Here is a 20137-nt window from a genome sequence, read left to right on the forward strand (position 1 = left end):
GAATGGGAAGAAATCCTAATAATACAATAGGACCTACCCTCTGCCATGCACCTCATGGTGGTTTGCAGAATAGAGATGTAGATGTAGACATCATCAGCAAAGGATTGCAGACTGCTGCACACCCTGTCCATCGGATCATTTATGTATGTAGAAAAATAACAGTGGTCCTGTCACACTTCCCTGGGCACTCCTGAACACTCACTGTCGATGACAACATACTGGGTTCTATTACTTAAGAAGTCTTCGATCCACTTAGATGTGTGGAAACCTATTCTGTATGCTTATACCTTCGTTAACAGTCTGCAGTGGGGTACCGTGTCAGATACTTTCCAGAAATGTAGAATCACAGTATATCCCATTGTGAAAAGGTGTTGCATGAGCAATGCTTTCTAAAAACCTGCTGATTTGTGGACAGGAGATTTTTGATGTCTAAGAAGTATATTATGGAACAAGTATATTATATACAAACTCAGAGTATGTTCCAGAATTCTGTAGAAAACCACTGTTAGGATATTGGTCTGTAATTTTGCAGGTCCGTTCTTTTATCCTTTGTATATACAGGAGTCATGTACACTTTTCTGCAGAGACTTTGTGCTGAGGGTGAAATTCTTGATAAATGCAAACAAAGCAAGGGACTGACGAAACTTCCTGGCGGATTAAAACTTTGTGCCGGACCGAGACTCGAACTCGGGACCTTTGCCTTTCGCGGGCAAGTGCTCTACCATCTGAGCTACCGAAGCACGACTCACACCCAGTCCTCACAGCCGTACTTCTGCCAGTACCTCGTCTCCTACTTTCCAAACTTTACAGAAGCTCCTCGCTGCAGAGTGAAAATCTCATTCGAGGGACTGATGCCTTTGCAAAAACAAATTGAGGTTTCATCTGGACCTCCTGACATGTTTGTTTTCAACTCTTTCAGTTGTTTCTCTATGCCAGGGACGCTTATTACTATGTCGTGTCATCCGTACAGCACTCTGAGTGATGGTCCGGTCTGCCATTTCCCACATGCTTGGCTGAATGTGCCCCCCCTACCCCTCCATACTCTCTTGGCTCAATCCGTCCCTCCCTCCCCCTCTCCTACCTATGATGGTTCAATCTTCCATTCCCTCACACACTTGGCTCAATTTGCCATTTCCCCACACAGCTGGGTCAATCTGCCATTCCCCCCACATCCTTTGCTCTGTCTGCCATTCGCCACACGAGCTTGACTAAGTCTGTCACTCCCTCACATTCTTGACTGAATCTGCCATTCCCCCATGCAACTGGCCAGTCTTCCATTCCCGCACATGTCTGATTCAATGTGGCACCCTCTCCATGCTTTGCTCATTGTGCCGTTCCCCTACATGATTGATTCAGTGTGCCTGCCCCACTTGCTCGGCTTACTGTACCACTGCCCCACATGCTCGGAACAGTGTACTGCTCCCCCCATCCGCTATCATCTAACTGCAGAAGTATGAAGTTGTGTGTGTGGGAATGGAGATGGCTGTGAAAGTCAAATGTTAGGCTTATGTCTGTGTATTCAGTTGAAACAGCCACTATTGCTGGTGGCTGGTGTACGTATAGGACAAGCTCCAGTGCCATACCACTTCTTGCTCTTGCGAGAGGAGCCTTAATTATCTGTTGTCAGAGTGGTTGGCTCATCCTGGGTATACAGTCATTGATATGTGAATTACACTAGTTGACACTATTGTCTCAACTTTGCCCCAACAGTCTTTCATCCTCAATTAATAATTGCTCTCAAGTGTGTCTCGAGTGGGATATACTGCCTCAATCTAAATTATATCTCTGTTAATTTTGACACTGGGATTCCTTTCCTTCTCGAAACCATACAAGCCTGTGAAATTGAACTTACAGCTTGGTACATTTTGGACGTAATAGACTCACCTCGTCAGGTGGTTCTGTCCTCCTGGATTTTTGAATGGTGCTCAGTATTGCACCTTATTCTGAACTGATATCTCGAGATAAGTGGCATTTTAACTGAAACAACCTAGTGCGATACTGATCGGCAAATTTTGACAGGGGCGAAAGACAGATAGGCTGTGCCTCTCACAGAAATATATTAGGATACCTGACATTCTTAATGCGAGACCTATTGCAAAACAAAAGTCCGATTGTTCGTAAAATAAATAAGCTCTCGAGAAAAGATTTTTATTGACAGTAATATTTTACTACATATCTACTTTACTTTTCCACATGATCACCACCCACATCTGTATACTTTCTGTAAAACTGCGCTAGCTTCTTTAACACCTCTGCATAGGAGTCTGCTGCCAGGCAGTTGAACCAGTTAGTAACACCAGTTTTGAGTTCATCATTGCTTTGAAATTATTGTCCACCTGGCCACTTTTTTAAATGCAAGAAGAGAAGGAAACAGTTGCTTGCTGTAATGTCCGGACTGTATGGAGGGTGCCTAAAAAATTTCCAATGAAAATATTGAATCTTTTCCTTTGTTTTGGCAGCGATGTGAGGGCGTGTATTGTTCTCGACACCATTTTTGACTTGTGTGTTTATGCCAGACAACAGTTTCCCTGCAGCACTGATTTTGGGTCACATGTGTCAGTTTGATTAGCATTTCACAGTATACGTCAGCTGTAATTGTTGACCCGTGGTTCCTGAAATCTATCAGAAGAAAGCCCTTTTCATCCCAGAAAACTGTATGTATCTTTTTCAGTCCAAGAATGGAGATTGCTTAAACTTTATTGGTTTGAGTGAACTTGAATGGTGCCACTGCATTGACTGTTGTTTTGATTCTGTGTCAGTGTATGACATCGAGGTCTCAATACACATAAAAGTGTGGGAAAACAAATCACCTCTATCCTGTCTAGAGCACTTCAAAAGCTGTTATGCTCTATGCATTCTTTGCTGTCTGTCCTGATCAGTGAGTGTATTTGGAACCCTCCTCACATGCTGCTTGTGACATTCAAGCTGTTCAGTGACAGTTCTGTAAACTGATTTTTGAGCAACATTTTGGAATTCATTACCCAGACCACTAACCATCAATTGCCATTCACTTCAGAGTTTTTGGTTCACTTACGCAACAATGTCATCAGTCCAAATTCTGGGGGCTTGCCACTCTGCTGTTCATCTTGAACATATGTGCAGCCATTTTGAAATTCTCAACATCACTTTTGACTTGTTTGTCACCTATCGTTTCAGATCCATACGCTAGGCATAACTCATGATGGATTTCAGCAGCTGAAGAACCTGTTGCCAGCAAGAATCTAATCACACTGTGCACTTCACAAATTCTGGGCTCTACAATTGTGTCAGCCATTGCAATCAGCTCTCACTGACTGGCAAATGACTGCTAATCGAACTGACACTGCATTTTCCTAAAGAGACGGCAGACAGCACTGCGAGCGTGAAACTTTGTTCAGGCCTACCGTCAGTTGAATGATGGTCACTGGACCTTAGTTTTGGAATACACATAGTATACAAATGACATGTCAGACAGGGTCAAGAGCACTTTCACATTGTTTTCTTACAATGCTGTTGTCTACAAAAAATTATATTTTTTCTGGCTCTACATCTATGTACATACTTCTCAACCCACCATACGGTACATGGTGGAGGGTACCTTGTACTGCTGCTAGTCATTTCCTTTCCTGTTCCACTCACAAATGTATGTTGATGGTAGTAGAATTCTGCAGTCAGCTGCAAATGCCAGTTGAAGTTTTCTCAATAGCGTTCTGCAAAAAGAATGTTGTCTTCCCTCCAGGGATTCCCACTTGAGTTCACGGAGCTTCTCTGGCTACCCTGGTGCATTATCTTATGGTATCTGGTATGGAAGGCTTAGGGAATCTTTCCGTATACAGTCTCCAACTATGTCCTAAACCCTTCTTTCTCGTTTCATGACACAGTGTATTCCCAACCACAAGCACTCTATCTTTCACTCTTGCAGCTCCCATGCTTTATTACCTGTGAACCTTCCTTCATTAATTCTGTCATGTCATTTATGTCTTTACTTATTAAGGGCATTGCATCACTGATTCTGTCTCCTTCCTCATTAATTTATTGTGTCACATCATTTATTTCTTTATCGTCTAAGGATCTTTCCTCATCCTTTCTCTCACATTACTTATTTCCACAGGACCCTCATTTCACGTGCCTGCTGCCCGACCGTGTGGCACTCTGTGTCCACTAGTGCCGTGCCCGATTCTGTTTTTACTTTCATTACTTTTTATTGCTCGCAGGACTTGTCTTCTTCTTGTGGGCACTACAAGTATGAAATGTAATGAATAAATGTAATCATTTGTGAGAAGGTGGATGGAGGAAAGTATAGTGCCTCTGTGAAGGAAACCTCATAAAAGATTCCAGTCTGGACTGATGCAGCAGTGCTATGAGTCCTTACTGAGTAACCATGGCAGCAGATGTCAGAATTAATAAGTGTATATTTCATTTACTTTAATTTGACAGTATCGTACAGGCTCCTTTTTTGGGGTAGCTCACCGAGCTGAACAAAATTTTTTTTAGTCCAGAAGTGTATAAGACAAATTGTTTGTGGTGTGAGCTCAAAAACATCATGCAGAGGCCTGTTCAAGGAACCGTGTAAGCTTACTGGCCTCTATTGTGCCTCGTAAATTGTGCAGACAATCTTCTTCGCCTCCTTTCTTCTCGCGGTATTGGCCGCCGTCCGATCAGCCGCACTTTAAAAAATGCACGCTGCCAGTCAACGCCACTGCATTTCCTACAGCCACCACTGTTGCACGAGTGTGGTGCCACAAATGATTGTGCTGCTACCAATGATATGCAAACACGAGGGTGCTACTACGAATGATTTTGCTGCTACCAGTGATATGCAAACATCCCCTTTCCACAACTCCAGTGGCCAGTATAGTTAAGTTCAAACATCGATGTATTTGCCATTTCAAAACATTTACAGACTTTCATAGTGGTCAGGGCTCATCGTCTACAGAACAGTCATTGTATTGAAGACTGACTGAATTGTAAATCTTTGTAAATGTATATATTTTAACATTCATATCTACTGTTAGCAACTGATGCCACAACTGCACCAAACAAAATTATGTATTACTTTTACTATTTGATATTAGATGTAAAATAAATTAATATCTGAATTCTCTGCCCACAAAGAGCATCTGCTCCTTGTTCCTGTATGCAATAAAGAAATACACAGTGTGCTTAGGAAGTTACAACACATCTTATGGTTATTAAGTGCTTTAATCAGTTGTTAAATGATTGTACACGACACAATTTAGTTTAACTCCTGTCACTTCTCTCGTATTTATCAATATTAAACACCCTTGATGCCTGGGTCACTTGCAACAAATTCTATAGATTTAATAACACAGGTTAGTAAGCTACTTATGTTGTGAGTAGCCTAACAGAACATTGCTAGTTGGCATTTGTAATTACACCCGTGACTAACTAGTAAGTGAGTAACATAATGTAATTACTATGATTGACTAATGTAGTGATCACATACCTCAGTGACTTGACCTTGATTGAACAAACCACCTGACTGGCACGTAATTTAGTGACTGTGCTGTTTGAATGCTAGCTGCTGACTGATTGTGTAATTGTGGGTATTTAAAGTTATGCATAGGACAGCTACTGGAAAATATAGAGCTGTTACATTGTAGACATTCGCATAAAAAGTAAAAGAAATAAAAGAATGCATAGACACTGTTTTGATTAATAAGTGGATGGAAGTCCTTAAATTTGTGCAAATAAGCTTATATGTTATGAGGCATAATTTCCACAGAAAAGCTGAGTGGTCAGCGCGACGGAATGTCAATCCTAAGGGCCCGGGTTCGATTCCCGGCTGGATCAGAGACTGGGGGTTGTGTTGTCCTTATCATCATCATTTCATCCCCATCGACGTGCAAGTCGTCGAAGTGGTGTCAAATTGAAAGACTTGCACCCGGCGAACGGTCTACCTGACGGGAGGCCCTAGTCACGTGACATTTACATTTTACTGTCAGAGATCAGTGGGTTAGTCAGAGCTCAGTTCCACGAATTTTAACAGAAGATTTGGCAATAAAAATGGTTGCTGCCAAGTTTGTTCCTCAGGTTCTGACTGATGGTGAAAAGGAATTTTGAGTTTTTGGCTAAAAATGGCACAGTTCTGCTGCCCCACGCACCTTACTCGCCTGACCTGGCTCCGTGTGATTTTTTTCTTTTTTCCACACACAAAAGGAGGCACGAAATGGCACTGATTTGACAACATTGAAGAAGTTGAGAAAAAAATGAGGGAGGAGCTGTCAGCCATTTCTAAAGATGACTACAGAAAAATGTTTCGAATAGTGGAAGCACCATTGGGACAAATGTATTAGTTATAATGGAGAGTATTTTAAAGAGGTTAAGGTTGTTATATAAACAATGTCCCCCCCCCCCCTTTTCCCCCGCCCCCCCTCGAGTAGCGCCTTGTACACCCACACTCCGTCGGTAGGTATTTTAATGATTTAGAGTAGCAGTTCCCAGCAACAGGAGTTCCCCGCCACAGGTAGGCCGGTCACCGTAATGCATTAGTCTTGTTCATATGAGGCGTGTTTTTTAAGTAAGTACTATTTTGAAATTTAAAAAAGACGTTCTAAGATATCTCAATAATTTTATTTTTACATGAAAGCCTATTCCTTAATCTACTTTTCTAACAATTTCCGTCAATATTGAGGCACTTTTGTCATAACATTGTACCAGCTTTTGAATACCCTGCTCATAGAAGTCTGCCGCCTGACTTGTTAACCACTGCATCACCACTGTTTTGATTTTGTCATTGTCTTGAAGACGCTGATCACCCAAGTGTTTCTTCAAGAGCAGGAACAGATGGCAGTCACTGGGCACAAGATCGGGGCTGTACGGAGGATGATCTAGAGTTTCCCATCGAAAAGATGTGATGAGATCTTTGGTCTGATTCGCCACATGCGGGCGGGCAATGTCTTGCAGCAAAACGATGCCCTTGCTCAACTTCCACGGACTGTTGCTTTGATTCTGGTGTGACGTAGGCCACCCACATTTCATTGCCCGTAACAATTTGGCTTAAGAAATCATCACCGTCGTTGTGGTATCGCTCAAGGAAAGTCAATGCACTGTCTAAACGTTTGGTTTTGGGCACATCCGTCAACTACCCAAAGTGCACACAATTTCCGGAAATTCAAGTGCTCGGTCACAGTGTCATACAAAACGCTACGAGAAACATTAGGAAAGTCATCCCGTAAGGAGGAAATCGTAAAGCGTCTGTTTTCTCTCACCTTATTGTCCACTTCCTGCACCAAACTTTCATTAATGACCGAAGGATGCCCACTCCGTTGTTCATAAAGCACATTTGTGCGGGCATCTTTAAATGCTCTCACCCACTTTGTTACCATTCCATCACTCATAATGTTTTCTCCATAAACTGCAGAGATCTCTCAATGAATACCGATCACTTCACAGTCGGTGGGACCCGCGATTATTGGAGGCATCTTAAACACTCAGTACACAATGTAAACAAGGAAGAATCAGATTATAATGGTGTCAGTGCGTAGATTAAGGTACAGAGTTTCGTGTAAAACTAAAACTATTGACATATCTTAGCACGTCTTTTTTTAATTTCAAAACTGTACTTACTTAAAAAACGCGCCTCATATTTAGTTTGTTACCAGACCTGGCAGAGTATACTGGTATAAGGGGCGTGAACAGCATCAGATGTTGGGTGATCACTGGAAGTACACAGACACGTGTCATATTAAACTTCCTGGCTGATTAAAACTGTGTACCAGACCGAGACTCGAATTCGGGACCTTTGCCTTTCGCGGGCAAGTGCTCTACCAACTGAGCAACCCAAGCATGACTCAACGCCCCGTCCTCACAGCTTTACTTCTGCCAGTACCTCATCTCCTACCTTCCACACTTTACAGAAGCTCTCCTGCGAACCTTGCAGAACTAGCACTCCTGAAAGAAAGGATATTGTGGAGACATAGCTTAGCCCCAGCCTGGGGGATGTTTCCAGAATGAGATTTTCACTCTGCAGCGGAGTGTGCACTGATATGAAACTTCCTGGCAGATTAAAACTGTGTGCCGGACCGAGACTCGAACTCGGGACCTTTGCCTTTCGCGGGCAAGTGCTCTACCAACTAAGCTACCCAAGCACAACTCACGCCCCATCCTCACAGCTTTACTTCTGCCAGTACCTCGTCTCCTACCTTCCAAACTTTACAGAAGCTCTCCTGCGAACCTTGCAGAACTAGCACTCCTGAAAGAAAGGATATTGCGGAGATATGGCTTAGCCCCAGCCTGGGGGATGTTTCCAGAATGAGATTTTCACTCTGCAGTGGAGTGTGCGCTGATATGAAACTTCCTGGCAGATTAAAACTGTGTGCCGGACCGAGACTCGAACTCGGGACCTTTGCCTTTCGCGGGCAAGTGCTCTACCGACTGAGCTACCCAAGCACAACTCACGCCCCATCCTCACAGCTTTACTTCTGCCAGTACCTCGTCTCCTACCTTCCAAACTTTACAGAAGCTCTCCTGCGAACCTTGCAGAACTAGCACTCCTGAAAGAAAGGATATTGCGGAGACATGGCTTAGCCCCAGCCTGGGGGATGTTTCCAGAATGAGATTTTCACTCTGCAGTGGAGTGTGCGCTGATATGAAACTTCCTGGCAGATTAAAACTGTGTTCCGGACCGAGACTCGAACTCGGGACCTTTTGCCTTTGGTAGAGCACTGGTCCGCGAAAGGCAAAGGTCCCGAGTTCGAGTCTCGGTCCGGCACACAGCTTTAATCTGCCAGGAAGTTTCATATCAGCGCACACTCCATTGCAGAGTGAAAATCTCATTCTGACAAGGTGTCATATTCATCGAGACAGCATTATCGGCACCTGGCAGAGTGTGGAAGGCACCTCGTTGCGGGTCTCCATTTGGCTGGCTAGTCAAATTTTGCAATGTGCAGATTTGTGGAGCGTTTCGATGTGAGATTGGGCCAGTGTCGGATTGCAGGAGGCGTGAGGGCGGGCACACTCGTCATCAAAGTCCCGGATGACCGCTGACGAGGATCGCCAGTTCGTGCACCGAGCACACTGCAGCTTCTTCAGGTCAGACTCCCTGCACCGGTGTCAGAGACTAGCATAAGCCAGACTAGGGAATTACTGCCCCACACCTAGGCAGCTATTAATATCACAAAGCAAACAGCTGCATTTGGAGTGCTGCTGTGACTAGGTAGCACGGTCTGCTGCTGTGTATGTGTGTGTGTGTGTGTGTGTGTGTGTGTGTGTATATATATTGCTGACCAAGGCCTTAATAGCCGAAACCTATAATTGTGTGAATCTTTTTGTTGTGCCTATCGTGACTCAGCATCTCCGCTCTATGTGAGTAGCAGCCTTCCTTCTAATATTGTTACATTCCATCCTGGATTTTACATTGTTTAATTCTGTGGAAGGAATTTTCATTTTCTAAAATAGTAAGGTATTTACGTAACAGAAAAGCCCAAAGATTGGGTACATATTTTTTTCCACAGAAATTTGGAGAGCTGTAAAAATCTAGAAGAAGATATCAATATTCTGATCCACAGATATTTGTAATAATGGTATATCAAACTTTGTACGGAAATATGTTAATTTCATTCTGACAGATTTTTCAAAAAAATAACACTCGTGCTCACCTTGTTGAAAAAAGAAGCAGGAAAATGTATGCCTGTATCCATATAAAATTCCTTAACAACTGTGCTGAATTCAGTTACATTGCCTTGAAAACTTTGGACTGTATAAAGTTTTTTTTTTCCTTCAAGGTATTGCAACTTCGCATACGTTTGCCCTTAATGGATTAATACTGTTGTGCCCAGCTATGAGTGTGAGGCACGAGGCAGAGAAAGACACCACACTGACAATGCTCCAAAGTATTCTCTGTATCTCTCTGCACAGAATGCCTTCTTACGTGCACTTTTCCGTAGTCATTAGGTGGCAGAGAAGTCATCTGACGCACCTGAACATTTGCACTGCCACCTCAGTTTGACGGGATTTCGAACGGTCGCGAACGTGTGGGGAACCCGGCAGGCGGCAACTTTTCTCGTGTGGAGAATATCGGGTGAGGCATCGAAAACTGATCTGTGACTGTTTTTCACTTTTTCCGATATTGCCTCAAATGTGATACTCCGGTCTCAGAGCACTAGGGCCTCGACTCGTTCTTGCAGTTCCTGGTCTTTCACAGTGAGATAATCGACAGCCTCGATCTTCATTACTCAGACTTTGATCTCCGTTATTCAGACTCCGGCCACACTGGAAGTATCTGTGCCACCTGACCACTGCGTCCTACAGTGATGCACTGTAGCCCCATGCTGCCACCAGTTTGGCACAGATTGTTGGAGCATTGTTTCCTTTTTGCGGAAATTGTTTTACCGCACAATACTCCACTTTGTCAGTGGGATGCTGTACCAACACACTACAGTACTGTGGTGTGGGGCTTCAGTATGTACCGGGACTGCAAATGTTTACCTTCAAACAGACAGAAAATTAATCTTGGAACTTCATTTCTTCATGACAGTATTTTACTCCGTGTATATAAATATGTTTGCAACAAGTTTGGTATTTGACATAGTGCCTCACTATAGACTGCTAATAAAGGTACAAGCATATGGAATAGGTTGCCAGATACGAGGGGGGACCCAAAAATAACCGGAATTTCTTTCTAAAAAGCATGTACTTTGTTTTCAAATAAACCTTAATCTCCTTCGAAGTACTCTCCATTAGCATTAATACACTTGTCCAAACGTCCATTCCAGTGTTTGAAGCACCTTCTAAATTCGTCCTCTTTGATACCTGCTAGCACTTTCATAACATTGCACTTTACGTCTTCCATATCAGCAAAATATTTCCCTCTCAAGTCTCTTTTCATCCTCGGGAATAGGAAGAAGTCCGAGGGTGCTAAATCCGGGGAATAGGGCGCGTGGGTGCAGGAACCACACGCCAGAATCCCACAAAGCCGGATGTTTTCGTGACAAACTTCTGCGAAGCCATTTTATAACCTCCAAATAGAATTGTTGGTTTACTGTCTGGTTTTCAGGGACAACTTCAGAGTTTACGATCCCTTTGATGTCAAAAAAGCAGATCATCATCATTTTCACATTCGATTTCACTTGTCGAGGTTTTTTTGGTCGAGGTGAGCCAGGTGACTTCCATTGTGATGACTGTTGTTTACTTACTGGATCGTACCCGTAGCACTGTGACTCGTCACTTGTAATGATTTTGTTGAAAAAATGTGAATCATCTTTGAACGCGTCCTTCATTTCGAGACATGCTCGAACGTGACGATCCCTTCGATCTCCAGTAAGAAGCTTCGGCACAAATTTTGCTGCCACTCTTCGCATCCCCAAAGCGATGGTCAAGATGCGCCGAATTGAGCTCCAGGACAACCCGGACAGAGTTCTCGAGTCGGTCGATTGTCCTGCGTCGATCTTCACTGATGAGATCACGGGTTTTGTCAATGTTGTCTTCGCTTCGAGCAGTTGAAGGTCGACTGGAACGGGGCTGATCTTCGACCACCATTTCTCCCTTTTTAAACTGAGAAAACCATTCGTACACTTGCCTTTTACTAAGAGCACGGTCTTTGTAGGCTGTCTGAATCATCACAACAGTTTCTGCTGCGTTCTTGCCAAGCAAGAAACAAAACTTCACTGCCACATGTTGTTCGTAAGAATTAGCGATTTCCTCGTGTCACGTCTGCACTGTATGTACACTCAAAGAACTGCCGAAGAAACCACACTTCTCACTGTCGGGTGACGCCGCATGGCAGAATGACTCAGCAGAGCTCCTACTACAACCATCTGGCGGCACAACCTGCTACTACAGGTACACGATGTGCAGCATTACAATTCCAGTTACTTTTGGATCCCCTCTCGTATGTGAGTGGCTCGAAGACTTCTCAAGTAATACAACCCAGTGCAGTGTTGTTGACAGCGAGTGTTTATCGAGGATGAGGGTATCGTCAGAAGTCCCCAAGGCGAGGGTGTTAGGACTGCTATTATTTTTTACACAAATGGCGGACAGGGTGGGCAGGAACCTGCGGTTGTCTGCTGATGGTGCTGTCATGTACAGGAAGGTGTCATTATTGAGTGACAGTAGGAGGGTACAAGATGACTTAGACAAAAAGTATAGCTGGTATGATGAATGGCTGTAATTGTAGAAAAATGTAAGTTAGTGTGGATTAGGAAAAACAAACCTGTAATGTTCAAATACTGCATTAGTAGTGTGCTGCATCAACCAAATGTTGAGGTGTAAAGTAGCAAAGTGATATGAAACGGAATGAGCATGTGAGGATTGAAGTTGCGAAGGCAAATGGTTGACTTTCGTGTATTGGGAGAAATTTAGGGCAGTGTAGTTCATCTGTAAAGGAGTCTAGTGTTTCCCATTCTTGAGTACTATTCGAGTGTTTGGGATCCGTAACAGGTTGGATGGAAGGAAGACACCAATGCAATTCGGGGGTGATTAATTACTGGTAGGTTTGAACAACACACAGGTTTTACGGAGATGCTTTGGGAAGTCAAATGAGAATGCCTGGATGAGAGGTGGCATTCTGTTTAAGGAACAGTGTTGAAAAAATTTAGAGGCCCAGTATTTGAAGCCGACTGCCGAACGACTCTACTGCCGGCCAACATACATTGTGCATAAGGACCACAAAAATAAGATACGAGAAATTAGAGCTCAACAGGGGCATGTAGATAGTCATTTTTCCGTTGCCCATCTACAAGTTGATCAGGAAAGCAGTTGGCTAGTAGCGGTGCAGGGTACCCTCTGCCACACGCAATGTTCAGTGGCTTGCGGAGTATGTATGTAGGTGGAGATGTAGAGTATATCATAAACAAAAATATGATTCAGATATTTTTGCTCATCCCAAATCCGTGACAACCGTTTCACTTAGGTTTTTTTATGTCTATCCTTTTGACAGCAGGAGGTCTTTGGGACAACGGCCGTTTACTATTGTGGGACGGCTATTGTGATGACTGTAGGCGTTTCATTTTCTCACAATTTCACTGAGGGTCTGCTGAAGGCATCTAAGGATCTCCCCCCCCCCCCCCCTTCCAACCTCTGTCTCTCTCTCTCTCTCTTAAAATGCTTTATATATTGTGTATTCTTGTGTAATAGCATGTTGTGAATGACCAAGTGAGGTGGGACGTCGGTTGGCTTACTGGACTCACATTTGGGTGGACAACAGTTTGAGTCCACATTTGACGCTCCTGATTTATGTTTTCCATCATTTCCCTGTATCTCTCTGTGCAGATGCTAGGACAAGTCCTTTGAAAGGACACGGGCTATTTCCTTCCCCATCCTTACAACATTCAAAGATCGTTCTCCGTCTCTAATGACCTCGATGTCGATGGGGTGTTAAATGCCAATCTTCCTTCCTTCCATTGTGGTTCTATAGAACAAAGTGTATATACAAATTAATATAATTTCATTTCACTTGCTACTTACTCTCTGAAGCAGGCAGTGTATTGGTCAGCATTCTTTGGTAGATTTGTCAGTGCTACAAATAGTTATTGTGCCTTTCACACGGTCACAGGTGAAGACTCCGCCAGTGAAGAAATTGCCGACGGGGAGAGAGGCGAGGAGGGAGACCGGCGTGCCATTACCTACGAAATGGCCAAGAACAAGGGGCTGACGCCGTACCGCAAGAAGGAGATGCGCAACCCCAGGGTGCGGCACCGCCGCAAGTACGAGAAGGCGCGCGTGCGCCGCAAGGGCCAGGTGAGTCGTCAGCCTACCGTAACGTCGGTGGCATTCGTTACGTCATATACAAAGGAAATTATGTATATATTTCATATAATTTTATTTTTTAATTTATCAGCATGATTCTTTCTCTCAGGGATATTGTCTTTTCTTATCACTTTTACTTACGTGCATAAGTAATTATGAAACGCATTCTTGAAGGGCCTCAGTTATTCGTGTACCGACTTAAGATTTTGAACATGATAACTAAAATATAGTTGCCGTTAACTGAATTGAAGATAAAACTTACCGAACTCATGGAATCTGTATAGTTTAAAAACATGAACTCTAACATAAATTAATTCTCTGTTGCCATTTAAAAAGATTCTTATAACGAAATCTCTCGCATTTACAGTTACTGTTAACACTGAAAAATAAATTAATACTTCGGCGCGTAATGCATCGGAAGATGAGCTTCTCGCAGTGCAAATTACTGAAAAAATGGTTATTAAAAATAATTAGCCACTGCGAGCATTTGAGGTGACAACTATTACAAAGAAATTCATTTTGTAATAATAATAACAAGTTTATTTTAGCAATAAATACGAATAACTTACATAAAATATGTGTAGCTGCTCAATGGCTGCTTTCCATATAGCGAAACAAAACAATGTGTGTACCACAAATACATCCTTCCTCCTCAGCCGTACAATCCCATCTCTTTTGATCCTTTTTTATTTTCATAGACATTAAATAAAGATGCTACTCTTTAATTATCGCTGCATATCAGTTGTTTCAAGAACATTAACTATATCTTTTACACTAATTATATTCATAAAATACTTAATTACGGTTTACAACCGATAAAAATGTCAGTATTTATGTGACGTACCATCACACTACCTGCACTGTAGTTCTGTTGGGTGAGTTATTTCATTAGTGGGACTAATCAAGTATAACTTGTTCTTGTTGTGGTGTCCAATCTGTAGACTGGGCTGATGCAACTCTCCACACTAACCTATCCTGTGCACCCCTTCCAATTTTTATGCCCACCCCATCATGTACACACACTTACCTGCATTACCAAATTGACAATGCCTCGATGCCTCGAGATGTGTCCTCTAAGCCGATCCCTCCTTGTACTTAGGTTGTGCCATAGATTTCTTCTCAGTCAGTACCTCTTCTTTAGCTGCAGCTGAGTTAGCCCCTCTTCTGACTGTGATCTGGCATGTATTCCTTTGACATAACACTGTTGCCAGTAGTTGTAAGAAACCCATCTACAAGAAGTCTAGTAGAAGTGATCCTCGAAACTTCTGTCCAGTATCCTTGACATCAATTTGTTGTAGAATCTTAGAACATACACTCCTGGAAATTGAAATAAGAACACCGTGAATTCATTGTCCCAGGAAGGGGAAACTTTATTGACACATTCCTGGGGTCAGATACATCACATGATCACACTGACAGAACCACAGGCACATAGACACAGGCAACAGAGCATGCACAATGTCGGCACTAGTACAGTGTATATCCACCTTTCGCAGCAATGCAGGCTGCTATTCTCCCATGGAGACGATCGTAGAGATGCTGGATGTAGTCCTGTGGAACGGCTTGCCATGCCATTTCCACCTGGCGCCTCAGTTGGACCAGCGTTCGTGCTGGACGTGCAGACCGCATGAGACGACGCTTCATCCAGTCCCAAACATGCTCAATGGGGGACAGATCCGGAGATCTTGCTGGCCAGGGTAGTTGACTTACACCTTCTAGAGCACGTTGGGTGGCATGGGATACATGCGGACATGCATTGTCCTGTTGGAACAGCAAGTTCCCTCGCCGGTCTAGGAATGGTAGAACGATGGGTTCGATGACGGTTTGGATGTACCGTGCACTATTCAGTGTCCCCTCGACGATCACCAGTGGTGTGCGGCCAGTGTAGGAGATCGCTCCCCACACCATGATGCCGGGTGTTGGCCCTGTGTGCCTCGGTCGTATGCAGTCCTGATCGTGGCGCTCACCTGCACGGCGCCAAACACGCATACGACCATCATTGGCACCGAGGCAGAAGCGACTCTCATCGCTGAAGACGACACGTCTCCATTCGTCCCTCCATTCACGCCTGTCGCGACACCACTGGAGGCGGGCTGCACGATGTTGGGGCGTGAGCGGAAGACGGCCTAACGGTGTGCGGGACCGTAGCCCAGCTTCATGGAGACGGTTGCGAATGGTCCTTGCCGATACCCCAGGAGCAACAGTGTCCCTAATTTTGTGGGAAGTGGCGGTGCGGTCCCCTACGGCACTGCGTAGGATCCTATGGTCTTGGCGTGCATCCGTGCGTCGCTGCGGTCCGGTCCCAGGTCGACGGGCACGTGCACCTTCCGCCGACCACTGACGACAACATCGATGTACTGTGGAGACCTCACGCCCCACGTGTTGAGCAATTTGGCGGTACGTCCACCCGGCCTCCCGCATGCCCACTATACGCCCTCGCTCAAAGTCCGTCAACTGCACATACGGTTCACGTCCATGCTGTCGCGGCATGCTACCAGTGTTAAAGACTGCGATGGAGCTCCGTATGCCACGGCAAACTGGCTGACACTGACGGCGGCGGTGCACAAATGCTGCGCAGCTAGCGCCATTCGACGGCCAACACCGCGGTTCCTGGTGTGTCCGCTGTGCCGTGCGTGTGATCATTGCTTGTACAGCCCTCTCGCAGTGTCCGGAGCAAGTATGGTGGGTCTGACACACCGGTGTCAATGTGTTCTTTTTTCCATTTCCAGGAGTGTATTTTGAGCTCAAACATAAGGAGGTAACTTGAACAGAATGAGCTCCTCCGTGCCAACCAGCACGCTTTCCAAAAGCATCGATTGTGTGCAACCCAGCTTGTACTTTTCTCACTTCTCTCATATGACATACTGAAAATACTGCATCAAGGGAGCGAGGTAGATGCAGTATTTCTTGGTTTCCAAAACACATTTGACTCAGTACTACACGTATGCTTATTGTAAAAAAGTTTGATCATATGGGATATTGAGTGAAATGTGTGACTGGATTGAGTACTGTTTGGTAGGGAGGACACAGCATGTTATCTCGGATGGAGTGCATCAGATGTAGAAGTAACTTCCGGTATGCCCCAGAGAAGTGTGTTGGGACCCTTGCCATTAATGTTGTATATTAATGACCCTGCAGGAAATATTCAAAGCAACGGGAGGCTTTTCGCAGATGATGCAGTTATCTATAGTGAAGTACTGTCTGCAAGAAGCTGCATAAATCGTGATAAGATCTGGAAGTGTTGCAAAGACTGACAGCTTGCTTTAAATGTGCAGAAATGTAAAATTGTGCACTTCACAAAAAAAGTTCTATTACTATAAGTGAGTCACAGTTGGAATCGGCCAACTCATACAAATACCTGTTTAAAACACTTTGTAAGGATATGTAATGGGAACGATCACATAGTCTCAGTTGTGGGTAAAGCAGGTGGTGGTGTTCAGTATATTGGTAAAAGACTATGGAAGTGCAATCAGTCTACAAAAGAGATTGCTTACAAATCATTTGTGGGACCCATTCTAGAATATTGCTAAAGTGTGTAGGACCCATACCAAATAGGACTAACAGGGGATATTGAACGTATGCAGAGAAGAGCAGCATGAATGGTCACAGGTTTGTTTGACCTGTGGGGGAGTCTTACAGTGGTGCTGAAGATACTAAACTGGCAGACTCTTGAAGATAGACATAAGATATCCTGAGAAAGTCTACTACCAAAGTTTCAAGAACCAGCTTAAAACGATGATTCTAGGAATACACTACAACCCCCACCTATTGCTCATGTAGGGATCATAACAAGATTACAATAATCAGAGCACTCACGGAGGCATTCAAGCAATCATTCTTTCTGCACTCCATACCTGACTGGAATGGGAAGAAACACTAATAACTGGTACAATGCACATACCCTCTGCCATACACTTCATGGCGGTTTGCAGGGTATGGATGTAGATGTAGATGTAGCTATTCAGTGTGGCCAAGGGATTCTTCTGTAGCATCTCACTTCATAAGCTTCTTCACTCTTCTTTCTGAGGTGTTTACCTTCAGAAAAGACTTCCCAAGACTTAAATTTACATAAGACGTTAACAAACCCTCTTTTCTGTTGCCAGTTTACATTTATACACGGTGATTCAGCTGGCCCTACAGACGTTATTTTATGCAATCCGTGCATGAGATTTTAATTTTGTCTCACCCGCTACACACATACCGTTAGCCTTACGGAAAAAATGAACGATAACTTTTTGCAGGGAATTTGAGTCAGTTAAATTTTGTACTGTGATATGTTTTCGCTGACAGTCATGGTTTTTGAGGTATTCAAAAAAAATGTACAAAAGTGACCTTCAAATACACCTCCATCCTCACACTCATCCCTCACCAATCAGGATTTCTAGTATGTTGTTCATTGTACTCCCTCCTACAACTGTACAAAAATTTTCGACTGCACAAACTATTCCCAATATTCGACCTTTTTTGGTCTCTGTCAATCAGGTCATTATGCCACCTGCATAGTCGTCTGTTTGTGACGAAAGAAAAAAAAAATCTGTGTAAATGTTATGGTAAAACTAGTTACATTGACAGTTTGATCCAAACTTAACCCTTACAAGCACAGCAGTTCCATAGTCAGGAGACCTGACAGTTACAGCGATATAATAGTTTATTTTATGCTGTTAAAATTCACAAAATTGTTACCTAAAATTTACATAAACATTAATTTTACAATTTGTCAGTTCTCAAGCTAAGGCGGTGGCATAATAACTTCAGACAGTGAAGACCAAAGCCAGTCAGATGTGGGAAATAATTCGTGCAGTTGCAGGTTTTTGTACAGTGGTTGGAGAGAGCACAATGAATGACAACAAGAAATCCTGACGAATAGGAGCTGAGTGTAGGAGCGGAGATGCATTTGAAAGTCACTTTCGTACGGTTTTCTTGATTAACTTGAGAACTGTGGCCCCTAGAAGAAATGTATCTCAGTACAAAATGTAACTACATCAAATTTTCTACAAAAAGGCCCTGTCAATTTCTTCCCATAGGACTAGCAGAATGTGTTGTGAGTGAGAAAATATGAAAATCTCAACACGTTTTTTTGGAGGCCAGCTGTAACATTGTGGGTTGCAGAAAACAACAGTGGTAGGGGCTGCTGAATCAGCCTGTCCACACTTAACTTGGCAATTCATAATTTATTTTGCTGCCCAAATAGCAAAACTCTTCTACCACTTTTATTTAGTTTCTCATTCTGTGGTCCAATTCCTTCAGACTCACCTGATTTAATTTGAATAGACCCCATTACCCAGGTTTTACTGTTATCGGTGTTCACGTTGAAACCTCTTCTGAACATTCGATCCATTTTGTTCAGTTGCTTTTCCGTGTCAGTAGCCATCTGTGAAGGAATTGCAGTGTTGTTAGCAAACCTCAAAGATTTTATATCTTCACCTTGAACTTTTAATTCGTTTGTCAGATTTCTTCCCAGTCACCTGTACTGCTTGGACATTATACAGATTGAATAATTTCAAAGATAGGACACAACCCTGTCTCACTCCCTTCCCAATTAGTGCTAATCACTCACGTCCTTCGACTGTTATAACTTTCAACTGTGTAATGATTTATGGTGCATAACATGTCTCAATTTCAGGTTCGCGAGCCGAGGAAGGAAGTGAAGAAGTACGGCGGAGAAGTCTCGGGAATCAAGATAGGTGTGACCAAGAGCATCAAGCTGAAAGTGTGATCTGTGTTTGTATGCTGCCCTGTGGCTGTATTATAAGAGCAATAAAACGTGTTAGAACTCACCTGACCTTTTGTGCCTATACGCTGTTCGCTTTTGGTTTTATTACTTCACATGCTGCGTGGAAACAAACAATAGTTCATTACATTCTACGATAGGTTGATTTGAATTCAATTACACTAGTTAACAAATTTAAACTTTTTTTCTGCATCTGGTTTGTAAATGGGTGGATTTACCTAATTTTGGGGTGCTGAATACATTGGTAAAATCTGTTTTTCTGTATGATGTCACATTTCCTAGATACACAGCAGAATAATGGTAATAGCAAAAATTGACACAATTAATTCAAACAAAAAATACACATTCAGAATGTTTGAAATCAATACTATTTTGTGTGTATATATGGGCATGATGCCAATAAAGGTCCAAATTAGTTCAGAAGATATTTTCACCTTTAATCGCCTTTGTTTTTTGAAAAATGCGATGACAGAGCTCTTCTTCAGTTTGCTGTTTCATCACCCTCCCTAACAAGACCCCAGCAGTAGTCACCCATCATTGAAGGGTTCCAATGGCCTTGGTAATGGTGTTCCATGGTAAGAATGTCTTGGTGAAAGCATTCACCATGCTCATTGCTTATGGCTCCCAAATTTTCAGGGAAGAAATCAAGGTGAGAATGTAAAAAGTGAATTTTGAGTGATATTCTACACCCCGTGTGCTTATAGTTGTCCAACAGATCAT

The 20137-nt window shown here is 43.3% G+C and overlaps 1 protein-coding gene across 1 annotated transcript in view; it reads left to right on the forward strand.

The window, feature by feature from the left end:
* Positions 1-19463, forward strand: part of LOC126108624 (something about silencing protein 10) — a 155766-nt gene extending 136303 nt beyond the window's left edge. The window contains exons 9-10 of the mRNA XM_049913937.1: positions 13493-13677; positions 19310-19463. Coding sequence (XP_049769894.1) covers positions 13493-13677; positions 19310-19402 — 278 coding nt within the window. The 3' untranslated portion in view covers positions 19403-19463. The remainder of the gene's footprint in view (positions 1-13492; positions 13678-19309) is intronic.
* Positions 19464-20137: the final 674 nt, after the last annotated feature.

This window comes from Schistocerca cancellata, chromosome 11, assembly GCF_023864275.1.
Source record: "Schistocerca cancellata isolate TAMUIC-IGC-003103 chromosome 11, iqSchCanc2.1, whole genome shotgun sequence".
Taxonomy (NCBI): Eukaryota; Metazoa; Arthropoda; class Insecta; order Orthoptera; family Acrididae; genus Schistocerca; species Schistocerca cancellata.